A 15,980-nucleotide genomic window follows, 5' to 3' on the forward strand; every position below is an offset into this window, starting at 1 on the left:
CCTCTTGCGTTCCATCAGGTAATGCTTCAAAAAGGAGCGCGCATGCAGCGCATTGAAGAGCCCCCTCCGCCACTTCCTCTTGGAATGATGTGGCAGCTTAAACCACCCAAGCTCGGCTCGGAAAGCTCGGCCTGAGGCCGATTAGCTCCAAAGATAAGAGAGGCGCACCCCACTCGGCACATACCCATTTACGGATATGTGGTTGTAGCATAGGACGATCCACAGCTCGGTTACTTCCTTTGCTCGAGCCAAAGAACGACTCGAACTCAAAAGTTAGAAGACAAATGATGAGAGGCAAAATGGATTGTCCTACTCCAGTATGGAGCCACCCAATTCTGACAGAGCAGATCTTAGAGCCGAGCAAGCTAAACCTCGGTCCCACCAAAGGTCGAGCCAACCTCGACCAGAGGCCAAGCCGACCTCAGCTCACCGAAGGTCGAGCTGACCTCGCCAAGCACAGGCCGCAGCCTCTGAGCCTGCCAGACCTCGCCCGCAGCCGCACATGCGCGCGCGCCCACGCCAATGACGCTTCGGTCCGGCTCTAGGGTGCCCTGCAGTGTCGACCACGAGTCGAAGAGGCTCCCTCAACTGTAGGTACAATGATGCTCCGGTTTGAGCTCTGGGGCACCCTGCAGTGTCGACCGCGAGCTAAGAAGCTCCCTCGACCGCAGGTATGATGACCCTCGAGCCGACCTCGGCGTAAGGCCGAGCCCACGCCCGCACATGTGGCCGAACATTCCGGCCATGCTTACTGCCGAGAGCCAGGCCGACCCGACCTCGGCCCGAGGCCGAGCCGGCCTCGGCTCTGTCAACCTCGATCCCATCAAAGATCCTGCGGATCCTAGCGGTCGTGGTGTTAAAGGCTGGTCATCATGTTGCTACCTCGGTGGGCGGGGCATTGATGACGGGCCCCTCGCGTACCATCAGGTAACGCTTCAAGAGGGAGCGTGCACGCAATGCATTAAAGAGCTCTCCTGACCACTTCCGCTTAAGACGTGACGGATCATCAAAACAAATCTGGAAAGATATCTCCCGCCTCCTCCGCTTATGGGATTGATCTCCGTAATTTACGCCGCTTCCAGCTAATGGCCAGCTGATCACAAATTGGTCCGAAACTTCAAGTAACGGCCGATACCCTTCCCCTATAAAAAGGGGATAGAAAAAGGCCTTCGGTAAGCTTTCTAAAGCTTCTCCAAGGAATTATAAGCTTATTCAAGTTTTTACAAGCATTCTTAAGCTATTACAAGCCATTATAAACTATTTTGAGCTACAGGAGGCCATCAAAGGCACTCAGAAAGCTTTCCTCTCTCAAAAGGCCCGGCTAACCTAGCCATCGGAGGGCTTTCGTCGGAATTTCCGGCCAAGGCTTTGTGCAGGTACCCCGGAGCGCAGGAGGTGGCCCTCTTTCTCCATCCCAGCCGGCATCTTCTCGAAGGTACCCCGGAGCACCGGAGGTGGTCCTCTCTCTCCGTCCCCAGCTGGCGTCTCCTCGGCTTCCTCCGGCATGGTCACCCTCAGGCCAGATTTCAACCACAATATAGGCGACAAACCTCCATCAAGCATGGAGAATTGTGCATCGAACTCTTTATAAAATCCTCTTAAAAATCTCAGAGCATATATCCTTAAGTTGGAATTGTTGGCTTTTCAAAATTTTTTGATATGGCAATGATATAGATTGTGCCGGTTACCATTGCCTTTCACTTCCTAAAATAGATGGATATGCTGTCCTGCATCTTCGTGGCAATTAAGCACTCAACAAAGCAACCACAATCTTTGTGGCAATAGGGATCGCCTGTCTTCTTGATCGGCTTGCCATTGTGTGCACTGATACTGCATCCTTATCACTAAGGCTTCCTCTTAGTTCGATGAGTCCTTTGCATTCATGTACACTTTGGATAGGGCTCTCCTCTATTAGTGCTCTTTCAACCGAGTGGGAAGGTCAGCAAACTTTCGTATTTATATAAAAGATCTGTGCTCCTTTGGTTGCCTGTAGCGAGAAATAAGTAAAAAAATAATGCTCTAGGTCCATGAATAGGGACCCACTTTTCTTCAGATCCGTGTTATGAGGACATTCGCCTTCTCTGATCACCGCTTCTCTTTGCCACTTGAGCCCGGCGCTTCCCGGTCGCCCCTCGCGTTGGCCCCTCCTTTCTTGGCCACGAAAACCTTAAATCAGCACTACCTCCACCACCTTAACAAACGACGAACCCCGGCAGGAACAACTGGGACAAAGAAAAGAGGCTGTTATGCTCTTCGCTTCCTTCTTCGTTCGACGAGAAAACCCTAGCTTGTAGCTTCTCCGATGGGGTAATCCGATAATCACTCGCCATCGTTCAATCCAATCCAGTTTGCGAATCGTCAAGTGAGTATCAATTTTGATACCCATCTACTGCTCCCCCCTCTCCTTCTTGATCTACCGATTTCTTGGGAGCTTCTATATCTTTGCAGATTTCGTTTCTTCTCTTTTACGTTGTGAATGAATATTGTTTCGTGCCTTTGAACTTCTTCAAGCAAAAAAATAAAAAGGAAAATGGAATTTTCTTGTTTATAGGTGATTAGCACCGATGTCTTCCTTGGAAGCTCAGGTGTTGGGTCCCGAGATGGGTCCGGAGGAGGACGAATCTCCTAACTCGGATTTGGGGGACATCGGGATAGAGTGCTCGGATGAAGCCATGGATGGCCCCGAGACCCCCACTGGGAAGGATGGAGAGATGATAGAGAGTTATGATAGGAGGGAGCTGATTGTGAATGAGGGGGACCGAAATGCAGAGCCCTTTGTGGGCATGGAGTTTGACGGTGAAGAGGCTGCCAGGGCATACTATAACGCCTACGCCTGTCGTGTGGGCTTCCGGGTCCGTGTTAGCAGGTGCCACCGCTCGATGCGCGATGGGAGCATCATATGCCGCCGGTTTGTCTGTTCCAAGGAGGGCTTCTATATCCAGAAGGGTCAGGCCAGGAGCAAGAGGCAGCGGATAGTCACGAGGGTGGGTTGCATGGCAATGCTTGTGGTAAAGAGGCAGAGTTCTGGCAGTTGGCTTGTAACAAAGTTTGTTAAGGAACACAACCATGAGCCAGTGGCTCCAAGGCAAGTGGCCCTCAAGCCCCGTATGCTCATGGAAGTAAAGAAGGTCGAGGTTTGTCTTGACGAGAAGGAGAATCCTGTCGAGAGAGGACTGGTTGTGGCGACACTTCCTCAGGGAACTTCTGATCTTGAACCGTATGAGGGTATGCAGTTCCAGTCTGAAGAAGCCGCCCGGACATTTTATTATGCATATGCAGAGGATATGGGTTTTACTGTTCGTATCAGCAAGTGCCGACGTGCACGAGATGGATCAATTATTTGCAGGCGATTTGTGTGTTCCAAGGAGGGTTATTATGTGAGAAAATATGGAAGAACTAAGCGATCTCGAGCTTTAACGAGAGTAGGTTGTTTAGCCAGGCTCGTTGTGAAGAAACTAGATTCTGGTATATGGGTTGTTGCAAATTTCGAGAGGGAACACAACCATCCTCCATTTGTTGTAGGGAATGAGCTGAGCTATCAGCCACCAAAGCCTACAAGACGCATTAACTGTGGTGCCCGTGCATCACTACCAGTTCCAAGTGCTGCTATGCTGAATATAATGCAAGATAGTCAGAGTTCTGTGAACTTGCGATTTAACAGGCTGCATCAAGAAGGGATTAGGTTTGCAGAGGAGGGAGCAACATCAGTGGAAATTTTTAATGTGGCTATGTTTGCTCTGCGGGAGGCTACTCAAAAGGTTATAGCTGCAAAAGATACTGATATGTTGCCACAGCTTGGTAATTTGGTCAGTGGAGGCAATACCGATCGTCTTAGCTGGACAAATGATTCTGTCAATCAGATAACCATGGGCAATCAACAGTGCTCAAAAGAAGTTAGGCAGGTAGCTGCTTCTAATGGTCCTAAGCTTATGCAGCAGCCCTTGAACGTTGTGCTTATTGCCCCTGGTTTGCCTAATGAATCTGGTCAAGCTCCTTCAGCAACTAACTTCCCTAATGGTCAAGCAGTACTGGGAGGGCTAGAAAACCAACAGCTAAATATGACAATTCCTGTTTCTGTCCAGAAGCAGCTGTCTCCTACTGCACATAGATTGGATGGAAATGCATCACCAGGAACAAGTATGTCTGTAGGAAGGAAAAGAAGGTGTAGTACATCAGTGGATGGTATGGATAGTTTCATTACTGTTCGGGATGTAGGAGAAAGGGATTCCAAACAAGATGGAGCTGCAAACCAACCTCAGGTTTCATTTTTCTTCTCAATTACTTTGAATATCAACTCTACTTCTTTCTCCTATTGCTTGTGTCAATCCTCTGTTTGTTTGAAGGACTAATGGTTGTATTTTATTTTCTTTTAAACCTTAAACTAATACTACATGGTAATATTTGTTCGAGAACAATTCTATGATTGCCCTTTCTGTAACTGGCATCCACTGTGAACTTTAAAAATAATACATAAAGTTATCTGCAATAAAACAAGCAATGTGCAACAAAACAAGCAAAATATGTTGATGTCATAAACGTGTACCTTTTATTGGTCATATTTGTCACAAATTTATTCTTAGTTGGACTGTTTCATATATTCTTCCATTTCCTATAGCTGATTTGAAATAGGCGATCTAGAGACTGTCATATTTTATTCCTATTTTTCATTAGCAATTTCAGTATATGTTGATAATGTTTAATTTTAATGAGTCATTTTTCTGTTAAGTTATGCAAAATGCCCTTTCTGTAGGCATAATTTGATCCACAGATGTCACTTCGTTAATGATGATTTAGCTAATTATTCGGATCTTTCAGCTTTCAACTGCCAGCTTTATATAAGATGTCATTTTTGAAGGAAAAAAGTAGAAGCATAATATTGATGCCTTTTCAATGCTGAGGCTAAATATCCTTTAAAAACTTTAGTCAAGATTATTTGTCATGAACACTATTAATCTAACAAGGTCTAGTTTTTTCTTAGTGTTTGTAGCAGATCTATTTCAATTGTAGTGAGTTTTGGGGCTTGGTGTCAACTCATATTAGGCATCCTAAAATCTGATAGGAGTTGCTGTTTAAATGAATATTGGTCAATTATTTGAGGGCCGCCAGTGTTGGATTTGTGCACCAATATCAACGAAAATTTTGAAACTTTTGGGGACAACATGGCCCCCACATGTTCCCAAGGGTCTGCTGTTGCCCAAAACTGTTACGCCTTGGCTTCGGAACATACATACATACACATGCATGCATGCATACTGGTTAATAAACATTTTGTCATCTTGGTTAAGAAATCATAATGCTGTAAAAGATGTTAGAAATCACCATGCTTTTGTCTTGGATTTAATCGAGTTCATTTAATTTTTTCAACTTATGTGTTTTCTGCTAGTCCCTTGTTATTTATGTTTGATGAAGCAATGCTTGTTCTAACTTCTTAATTTCATCATATGTGCATCTGTCCCATTCATGAAGGATGAGAATTTTTCAAAGTTGGATAGAAGATCCTTCCAGTTCTCCATATGGGCATCCTATATATCTGAGCTTTTCTTCATGATTTCCTAACCGCTCACATTTGTTGGCAAACACCCTATTTATAACCATCAAGCTAGTCCCTTCATTAGGATCAGCATAATGAATGCTTAGTCCCCAATCATTCCTATAAGGGTCTACCACTTGTGCTATTGCAAGCTTTCGAAATCCTTTTGAAACTCCAATTAATCCATGTTGCTTAATTTCTCTGCTTCTCTTCTAAGTTGTAGAATATAACATTCAATTACCTCTCTTGATAAGAATCTCTTTGATTTTCATTGAACATGTCTATATCATCCAAGGTTCGCAAGACCGATTGTACCGGCGTACCGGTCGGCACCGGTACGGTTCCGGTTCGGTACCGGCTTGGAACCGGTACCGAACCGGAGCCGCGCGCGCGGCCACGCGCGCGCGGAAATTAAAAAAAAACAAAACAAAACACGTCCACGCGCGTCTGGGACGCGCGCGGACGCTTCAAATGCTCTGTGGCATTTAATGCCCCCACGCGGGCAGCCAGCCCGCGGGGGCACGGTGCCCCGCGCAGGGAACCGCGCTTGGGCGCGATTCCCTGCTGGGAATCGCGCGCGGGCGCGTTTCCTAGCGGGGAAACGCGCGCGGTCGCGCGCTCCGCTCGCGCGTCCGCGCGCAGTTCCCAATTAAAAAAAAACGCGTTCGCGCGCGTCCGCGGGCGCGCGCGGGCGCGCGCGGACGCGTCAAATGCCACAGAGTGGCATTTAATGCCACTCTGTGGCATTTAATGCCCCCACGCGGGTTGCCAACCTGCGTGGGCACGGTGCCCCGCGCGGGGAACGGCGCTCGGGCGCGATTCCCTGCGGGGAATCGCGCGCGGGCGCGCGTTCTCCGCTCGCGCGTCCGCGCGCGTTTTTCAAAAAAAAAACAAATGCCACAGAGTGGCTTTAAATGCCACTCTGTGGCATTAAGAGGCGCACGCGGGCTCTAGCCGCGTGGGCGCTCTTCCCCGCGCGTGGGGCGCGCTGCCCCGCGCGCGGGCGCTCTTCCCCGCGCACCCACGCGCGGGGAAAGTGTGGCTTGGACCGGTGCGAACCGGCCCGGTTCGCACCGGTACCGGCTTGTACCGGCGCGAACCGGGCCGATTCGCACCGGTTCAGGTACAGAACCAATCGATTCCGACCCAGTTTGGGTCGGAACCGTTTTATACCCCTGTACCGGACCGGTGCCAGTCGGGCTGAACCGACCGGTACAGGTCGGTTCAGCAGACCATGATATCATCTCAATCTATTCTCAATCGCTTTTGTCCTTTATTGGCTTTTATAACACCTTTCAAATATATATAGTCATTCTGTTATTTATATTTGATGAAGCAATGCTTGTCTTACCTCTTTAATTTCATCATGTGCTTTTATCCCCTTTATGAAGGACAAGAGATTTTCAAGGTTGGACGAAAGATCCTTTCAAGTCTCCATGTAGGCATCCTATATGTCCTCAAGCTTTTCTTTATGATCTCTTAACCTCTCCCCCATGGTTCATGGTACTGGTTTTATTCTTGTAAGGTGACATTATTTGTCAGTTTGTGGTATTGACACTCGGTATGCCTCTTGTACCGAATACTAGTTCGTTACTGACACAACATGGTACTCAGTTTGGGGTGGTATTATTTGATACAGCGAACCATGCCTCGTATTTGTTGTCAGAAACCATACTTATAACCATTAAGCTAATCCCAAAGTTGGGATCAGCTTAATGAATCCTTATTTCCCAATCATTCGTATTAGAGGCTACCTTTTTTGTTACCCAAAGCTTTTTGAAATCCTAGCTCCAATCCATGTCGCCTTAAATTTTCTCTGCCTCTGTTTCTAAGTTGTAGAACACATTCAGGTACCTCTCTTGATCAAAATCTCCTTAGATTTTCATTGAGAATGTATATATCATCTCAATCTATTCTCCATCACTTTGTCCTCAACTGACATAACCTTTACAACACCTTTCAAATACTTGCAGTTGTTTCTCACTCATCTTTTCTAGTTTTACCTACATCTCATTTGATGTTCTTTCTTGGTTTTTTTTTTGACTCCTCATTGTTGCCCAACATTTTGAGTCAAATAACACTTAGTTGAAGGAAAAATTGACTCTCCAATTCTAGAACTTATTGCTGTAATACCATATTGATTCATATTATTTGATCTTTCAATTGAATCTACAATTGGAAATCAGTAAACTCAAGTCTAGATCCCCTTGATATTTTCAGAGATTCTAGGAGTTGATCAAATTTTAAATCTAAAAAGGTACTTCCACAGCTTAGCTCTGAATGAAATGCTCAAGACTAAATGGTAGAGCAAGAAAGAGACAAAGATCTTTATTTCTTCCAGAGGAAATGAAAAGGCAAAGAAAAAGGTAACATATGCTATTTAGCTAGGACTCATAACCACAAGATATGCAAGAGAGGATGAAAGAAGGGAGTTTGTCAGTAAAGGTGTCATTGCAACTCTAGCTGATCTCTAGTTGTTCACAGCTATCACTGTTGACATTACCCTTTATACTTTGTGGGATCCTTTCTTTAGAGGTCAGCTACGAGCCTACAACTTTAAATTGTGGCCCTACTAGTTAGAAAAGGCAGAGAATAACAAATAAGGGACCACCACCACCTCAGATCTTATACATTTATTAATTGAGAACCGTGAATGCATAAACAGTCCATGCAAACAACAGAAACATCATATTAATTCATATAAAAATCAGAATAATAGCAAAACAGACCCAAGTTAGGGTATTTTTGTGCCCATTTCTCCCTTCATTGGCAATGTATGCGAAAACTGTTACTCCATTTGCGTATCTTTCACACCATCTATTGGAACAAGGTGCATCAATTGTTTGGAAGAAGATGGCCTTGCAACTTGCCATTTGACAATTGCAAAATAGATCGAGTAATATTTTAATTGATCCTGCTATCTCATGGATCTTCATTTTGCTCTTCTATTATTTGATAAACGTTGTGCATGAACTTGCTTCCTATACTAGATAACAACATATGCATTGAGTGGCTTTATGATAGTTCCTACCTTGCGATGCTGCATATTTGTCATTTTCCAGATAGAATAACTAACGAATGTTGTCATCTATCGTACCAAGGATGCACATGTTATATGTTGACCAGATTGATGACCATTCCCTTCCCATATTGCAAATTGAGATTGATGACTCTTCCCTTCCCATATTGCAAATTGCCGAACTCTAAAACTTCTTAAGCAGATAAGTTCCATGATATTAGATTACTAGTTATGAAAATCAATGTTTGAAACTTCTGGTAAAAGAGAAAATAATTAAATTTGTTTTTAATCATATACGTGTCTTCGAATTTATCCAAGAAAATTGCACTCCAAATATAATTAGCAATTCTTTTGCCAAAGCTTATTAAGGTTCCATGATAATTTTGAGAATTAGAATTAAAGCTATGTAGTCAACAATGTTTCAGTAATATCCTAGTGGAATCTGATTCTTCAGTGTTAGTGAATATGATTACCAGCCACATGCAGACCATCATGAATAATATTTTATTTTCTGAGAGAATTGACATATTGGCTAATTCTTAAACTATGGCAGTTCATCATATTTGGGTAACTAATTCTGCGGCAGACAGGTTGGCTAATTTTGCTTGCAAGTCTTAAACTAATGCCATATTCAGTAATTTTTAGTTTTCTTTCGCAAATTACTGAAGACAATAGAATCTGATTTTCTTTTGGTTCTTCTCTTTCTAGCCTGATGGTAAGTGCAGAAGCTTTTTCTTTCTCTCTCCTGATTAAAAGCTCTTCTAAACTTTCTTTTTGGGATAATGCTTTATGTTCCTCACAGTATCTGAACTTATTGCTTACTAATTACTGTTAGGTGTCCAACAGAACCCTGTCTGAAACATTGGGTCATTTGTCAAGATAATAAAGACAGATAAGATTCAAAAAATTCATTTTTCTTTTGACACTAGTAGCTTCATTATTAACCTCAAACATTAAAAGTCATAAACAATAAAACACAATAATCTATAAAGCTAATGAGATTTTCATGCTACTTGATGGCTTAAGAATCATGTGACTTAACCATCCTTAAAATATTCCAAAAATCAACTTGCAAATAACCGATCAATTAGATATTGTTTTTGTAATAACCCAGCTTAATATGTCTTTACTTTAAATAGACCCATCTTTGTTTAATTCTAGGCCCTCGGAAGAAAACTTATTTTTCTACTTCTATATTTCTTTCTTTGATTCTCTTTTTATTTGGCTCCTTTTCTAGATTTTTCTTCTTTTCACTTGATCTTATCACTAACTCCTATTTTGCAAATTCTTATCCATTGTAAAGGGTTATTTTAGTATGCCTTTACATTATTTCTCCTTTTACACTTCATAAGTTAATTGGGTACACCATCTTATGGCCTTGTAAAGTGGCATCTCTTCATTCAATGATATCTGAATGCAGACTAATGCAAGCATTGATGATTTTGTTTGGATTTGGATGGCTTTAGTGAATCAAATAACAGGGGCCAAAAGTGATGCAGGAGCATCCTCCTCACGCCTTAGTCCATGAACATTGGGTCAAGGTGCATGAGGAAATTGAGTCCCAAGTTGTTGAGTCCTTGTAATAAGTGAATTAATTCACAATGGTTTAGTGTCTTTGACGCCTAATTAGATTGAGTCCAAGGTGTCAAGTGGGTCATTGGTTGATTAGGAATAATCACCTGTCAATTGGATTGAGTCCCAAAGAAGTGGATTTTGATTCCATGCGCAAGAAGAGTCCCAATTGCTTGCGGCTGGAATCCCATCCATTCTCTCGCGTTGTCACGCAAATAAAGGCTGTCACATGTGGCTAAGCCTCATTTGGTAAGTTGTTTAGGTGATCAATTAGGAGATTGAAGGTTTAAAAAGAGTCCTTATCTGGTTAAGAGTCCAACTAAATTCGGAATTGTAGTCCTTATCTTTTCCCAGCTTTCCTCTCTATATAAAGGAAGGTTTGAAGAGTAAAATGCAGAAAATATTTGAGTTAATAGACCCTTTGTTTCGTGAAGAGAGACTCTTCTTCCTTGGTGTGACGCCAACAGGCTGAAGGAAAGGGGTGAGATTCCTCTTCTCCTCCTGCCCGGTTGATTTGGTTTGGGTGAGACTCCCACAACCATCTCTTCCTTATCTTTCTTTGAATCAAGTTTTTTTTCTTTGTTTAAATCTTCTGGAATCATTCCATCATCATCTAGCCTTTCTCCCACATCTCCCATAATCCAAATCCCATCACTTTTTCCTAAGAATTCACGTCCGGATCAAGTTCCACGAGATCAGCCCGTCCGTGAAGTTCAGGATTTTCTGAAAGAGTCGACTCCAACTTCATCGAGTCGACTCGAAAGTCGACCCAAGTCGACCTCCAGAGCCTCTCAGGTCGACTCGTCTGGTACAACGAGAGCTCGTTCCCTGATACGCCCAGCGAGTCGACCCCTTCATAACTCGAGTCGACTCCAACCTTGCTCGAGTCGACCCTAAGGACCCTTGAGTCGACCCCAGCTGGAAAACAGAAGAACCCGTTCTCTGGATTCTCTGAGAGAGTCAACCCCAGCCTGTCACGAGTCGACCCGACCTACCTCGAGTCGACCCCAGCTTAGCACGGGTCGACCCCAGGTCTGCTGATAGCAAAGAAAGCCCTCTGCATCTCCTTCCGCCCCTGCGTCAAAAAAATTGTTCACTATGTCAAAAATTACACATAATTGAACCAAATTTAATGGGCTCACCAAGTTGATCTTCTGGGTAAAGTAACACTTTTTGTAATATAGCAATGGTGTATGTTATATACAGATGATATAGTGTTGATTGATGAAAAGAGAACTAGATTAAATACTAAATTGGAGTTATGAAGGAAAACTTTAGAGGATAGGGGCTTAAAGGTTAGTAAAACAAAGACAGAATATATGACATTATTTAGTTAGAATGGAATGAAGATGTGATACTAATTATGAATGATGACTAAAAGTTACCACAAAGTGATTGGTTTGGTTGTTTAAGATAGACAAATATACATGTAATGGAATTAGAGTTGGTTGGATGAAGTGGCAAGGTGTATCTAGCATATTATGTAATAGGCACATACTTGGAGACTTATGAAAAATTTTATAGGACAGCAACAAAGTCTACCATGTTGTATGGCTCAAAGTGCTGGACAGTAAAGAGAGTGAAGAGAGTATGTGAAAACAAGTGGAGTTTTACAAAAATGAGAATATTAAAAAGGATATTGTAAAACTAGAAAGGATATTGGTGAATGAGGATCCAGTAAAGCCAATCCCAAATAGTTAGGAAAAGGTTAGATGTTATAGTTATAGACTTATAGTGATGCATTACAACCATGGTATGCTAAATCGGCCCGTACCGGTAGGTTCAGCACAAACCGGATCGGTTCGGTACCGTGGTGGAAAACGGTTCCGGCCCCTTGGTGCGAACCAGACTAGTACAAGCTTGATACTGCCTTGTATCCGTGCGAACCGGATCGGTTCGCACCGGTATGCATTTACAATGCGCAGTACTATGCAGACCGGTTCGGCACTGGTATAAACCGGTCCGGTGTACCGGTTCGGCAGACTATGATTACAACCATAATAGTTTAATGTCAACTTCCAAGGACTATCTTTTAAAAGCTATTAGATTTCCTAAAAGATGCTTGGGCAATTTCCTTTTATCGATAACATAGAAATTATTAGGCTTAGTTCTTTGCAAATTTATTCTAGTAATTGAACTGACATGTTGGAGATAGGAGCTAACTAATAAATGTCATGCAAGCCTCCAATTCTCTGTGAGAAATTTGCAATTCTGAATATAATGAAAAATCTGAAACTATGAAGAAAAAAACAAAAAGTCATGAAAACATAAAAAATAAGTAAGAAAAATAAAAAATGCAAATTATATTCCTTAACCTTCATATATATATATGTATATCATTTATATTTTCTTGCACATTAACTTTTCACTTGATTTTGGAAATCTCCAATAATATCATTGCTCTATATACACCCATTAGCATTACAAATTAAGGTCCGCCGAACCGGCACCGGGATCCATACCGATCGGCTGGCAAGTTGATATGATGCCAGTTCGGTACTGTACCGACACATAGTACGCTTGGGCGGCAGAATCGGCACATCCTTTTTTTTGTGTTTCAGGTTTAATTAATTGGTATTCAATTTTTTTCAACTTTTTCAATAATTTTAAGTCATTTAATATTTTTTGATGTTTTTTGACGTTTCTATGATCCCAATTTAACCTAAATGATTCATCTTGTTGTTTTAAAGTGATACAAAATATAAAATGATTAGTACAATGTTGCATATTACAAGAAGCAATATGATATATTCTAAAATTAACTAGTGAGGTAAAAATATAAAATAATATAATCAATTTATATATATTTATAGTACAATATATATACCGTTATCTAAAATCTAGATATCCGGATCATTAACATAGTCAGGAGGCACATCAACCCACTCCTCTAATCAAACGACATTGTAGTTGTATGTTCATCTCATAAAGAATGCACTCTGGATTATAAGCATTCTCGGATCTCTTGCTGAAGCTATAGCTCTGAGAGGTGTCTTCTAGCTAATAAAACAATTGTGAATGGGCCCATCTAAATAAGCCGAAAACAAAATCCGACGCGTAAGATGCTCTAGGTTGTGTAAGATAGTAACCACTGGAAGATGCCTTAGACGTACCAATTCATATCTGTATCCATATGGGTCATAGTGTCACGTACGAAGGGATCTTAGAGCAGATCCCAACAACGTGCGGCTCGGTCTACCGAAAAGAACCGATCAGCCTTTCTGGCATGGGAACCTAGTCTCTATGACTTAGGTCACACCTAACAACAATAATGCAGCGAAGCACGACACCAGAAAATACCATGAAGGAGAAGGAGAAATACAGGGGAAGAGAACTTTATTGAATAACCACTCAACTGATTACAATAAGCTCTTCTGGTCTCTCCAGCTCTACCTGATACCAACCCCTCCCCTTTGAGGGTCCTCTTATAAAGGAGCAACCTCCAATTACAAGTCCCTCACGAACTCCACTTTTCATGTACAAGATAAGGATGAATCCTAGATAAGATAGGAAAATCCCCATTCCTGCAGGATTCTGCTCAATCAGATGTAGGTGTCAGTGTGTAGCAGTGCCCTGGAGATCTCTCCCTCTAGACAAATCTGATGCTCTCTAAAGGTCAAAGTACCATACCATAGGGTAAGGATGCCTTCGCCCTGATACAACCTTACGTATCTGTCTCATCATCATCGCCGGAAGATTCAGGAGAATGCCCTGAATGACGTACTCCATAATAACTAGCTCACGCTCAGATATATAATCAAATCTCCTGCTCTTTGGAAATAAAATCCGTCCGATGAAACTATGAAGCAAATGCATCTCCGCATATAATGAACTCGCAATCAGGTCATTAAAGTACTCTAGCTCATCTCTCTCCATGACCATTTGCATGGCTCTAATCCTGTCTACTGATCTGACGGGTACAGAACCCTCACTCGGTAAATGTAGTAGGTGACTGAGACTCTGCTTAGGACAATCCGGACCCCTCGGACGTCGGACTCAATCTTTCCCGAACCAACTCGTAATGATGAATAAAACTCACGAACTAACCCTGGGTAGGTCAGCACATCCAAGGAGCAGAGGTACTCCCATCCCTACTGCTGTATCCATCTACTCAGCCTAAATCTCTCGCGGTCCAAAAAATGAAAATCAAATTTTCTACCTGTAGTTACGGGCTTCCCCGCGAATTTGGCAAGCAATACCGAAGGGGAAGGGGGCTGAGAAGACTCTACATGTGCTTCGCTTTGTGGAGGAACTTCATCTCGGGCTCTATCTTGCTCCTCAACTGTAGATGAACGAGTAACCCTTCTAGGTCGCTTGGCCACGGCTCTCTTTGGTGCCATTTTCACACAATCCTTCCGTACAAGATGATTGACCGACGTGGGAGAGGAAGGAATAGCGATTTACTGGTGATTGGAGGTCAATGGAGGAGTGGAAAGGGATTTTTTAAGGAGCAAGGGCACGTTTGGAAGGAGGAAATAGCCATTTTGGGGACTTTCGGCCGACTTAAAAGAGTAGGCCCCCCGCTGTCGAGTCGACTCGAACCACTATTCGGGTCGGCTCGAGCTGGAGTCGACCCGACCACAGTCTCGGGTCGACCCGAGATCAGCCAAAAAAAAATATTTCTTTGATAATAAATTTTTGATCTGAGCCTAACCAATTCTCAAGGGTCAATAATGCTCATGAAGAGGTTTTAAATTGATCATTTGAGCAATGTTTTAAATCACATGAGAAGATTTTGGAGATGAGAGGAGTGTATCCTGAAACTTTTGACCTTTTTTATGCAAAGGGGTCACATACTCTTAATTCTTTTCTAAGCATGCAAAATCTATCCTCACTAAGGAGTTTTGTAAATATATCTGTCAATTGTCTTTCAATACACACATGTTCAAGATTTATGTTTCCATTTGCACATGATCTCTATTAAAGTGATGTCTAATTTTAATGTGTTTTGCTTTGGAATGTTGTCCTGATTTTTTAGTTAAATTGATTGCACTTGTATTATCACATTTTATGAAAATTTTATCAAGTTTAATTCCATAATCTTCTAATTGCTGCTTAATCCATAGCACATGAGCACAGCAGCTTCCAGCTGCAACATACTCGGCCTCAGCCGTTGGCAGTGCAACTGAATTCTGCTTTTTGCTGAACCATGAAATTAAGTTAGCACTTAAGAATTGACATGTGCCACTAGTGCTCTTTCTATCTAGTTTATATCCAGCAAAATCAGCATCTGAATATGCAATTAAATCAAAACAAGAATCTTTAGAGTATCATAAGCCTATGTTAGATGTCCCTCTCAGGTATCTAAGAATTCTTTTGACAGTTGATAAGTGTGATTTTTTAGGTTCTGACTGATATTTAGCACATATACTTACGCTAAATACTATATCTGGCCTATCAGCAGTAAGATAGAGCTGAGATCTAATTATACCTCTATAAAATTTAGTGTCTATGCTCTTACCTTTTTTTGTCTCTATCAAGCTTACTAGAAGAGTTTATTGGAGTGCCTATTTCCTTGTAATCTTCCTTTCCAAACATTGAGTATTTCCTTTGTGTATGTAGCTTGGTTGATGAAGATCCATTCCTTAGTTTGCTTGATCTGGAGTCCGAAGAAAAAGTTGAGTTCTCTCATCATGCTCATCTCAAACTCACCTTGCATCAACTTAGCAAATTCTTTGCAAAGAGAATTATCTGTAGCACCAAATATAATGTTGATGCGTCACAGAACTGCTCTCCCAAGTATAGGAGAATCGCACAAGTAGTAAATTCTCGGGAGTCCGAGGTTGAATCCTCAGGGAACGAAATATATATGAGATTATTTAGTATAATTTTAGATTAATTAATTCAATAAATTTGTGG

At 42.3% G+C, this 15,980-nt stretch overlaps 1 protein-coding gene across 2 annotated transcripts in view; it reads left to right on the plus strand.

Annotated features, from left to right (window-relative positions):
- The first annotated feature begins 2,065 nt into the window (after nucleotides 1–2,065).
- LOC103697533 overlaps nucleotides 2,066–15,980 on the plus strand; it is a 34,241-nt gene continuing 20,326 nt past the window's right edge. For both annotated transcript variants that reach the window (XR_005509443.1, XM_039121287.1), the window contains exons 1-2: nucleotides 2,066–2,362; nucleotides 2,552–4,259. Coding sequence is in view for 1 of the 2 variants with exons in the window: in XM_039121287.1 (XP_038977215.1) it covers nucleotides 2,565–4,259 (1,695 nt within the window). In the remaining variant the exon portion in view is untranslated. The remainder of the gene's footprint in view (nucleotides 2,363–2,551; nucleotides 4,260–15,980) is intronic.

The sequence above is a fragment of the Phoenix dactylifera genome, unplaced genomic scaffold (genome assembly GCF_009389715.1).
Source record: "Phoenix dactylifera cultivar Barhee BC4 unplaced genomic scaffold, palm_55x_up_171113_PBpolish2nd_filt_p 001032F, whole genome shotgun sequence".
Lineage (NCBI taxonomy): Eukaryota > Viridiplantae > Streptophyta > Magnoliopsida > Arecales > Arecaceae > Phoenix > Phoenix dactylifera.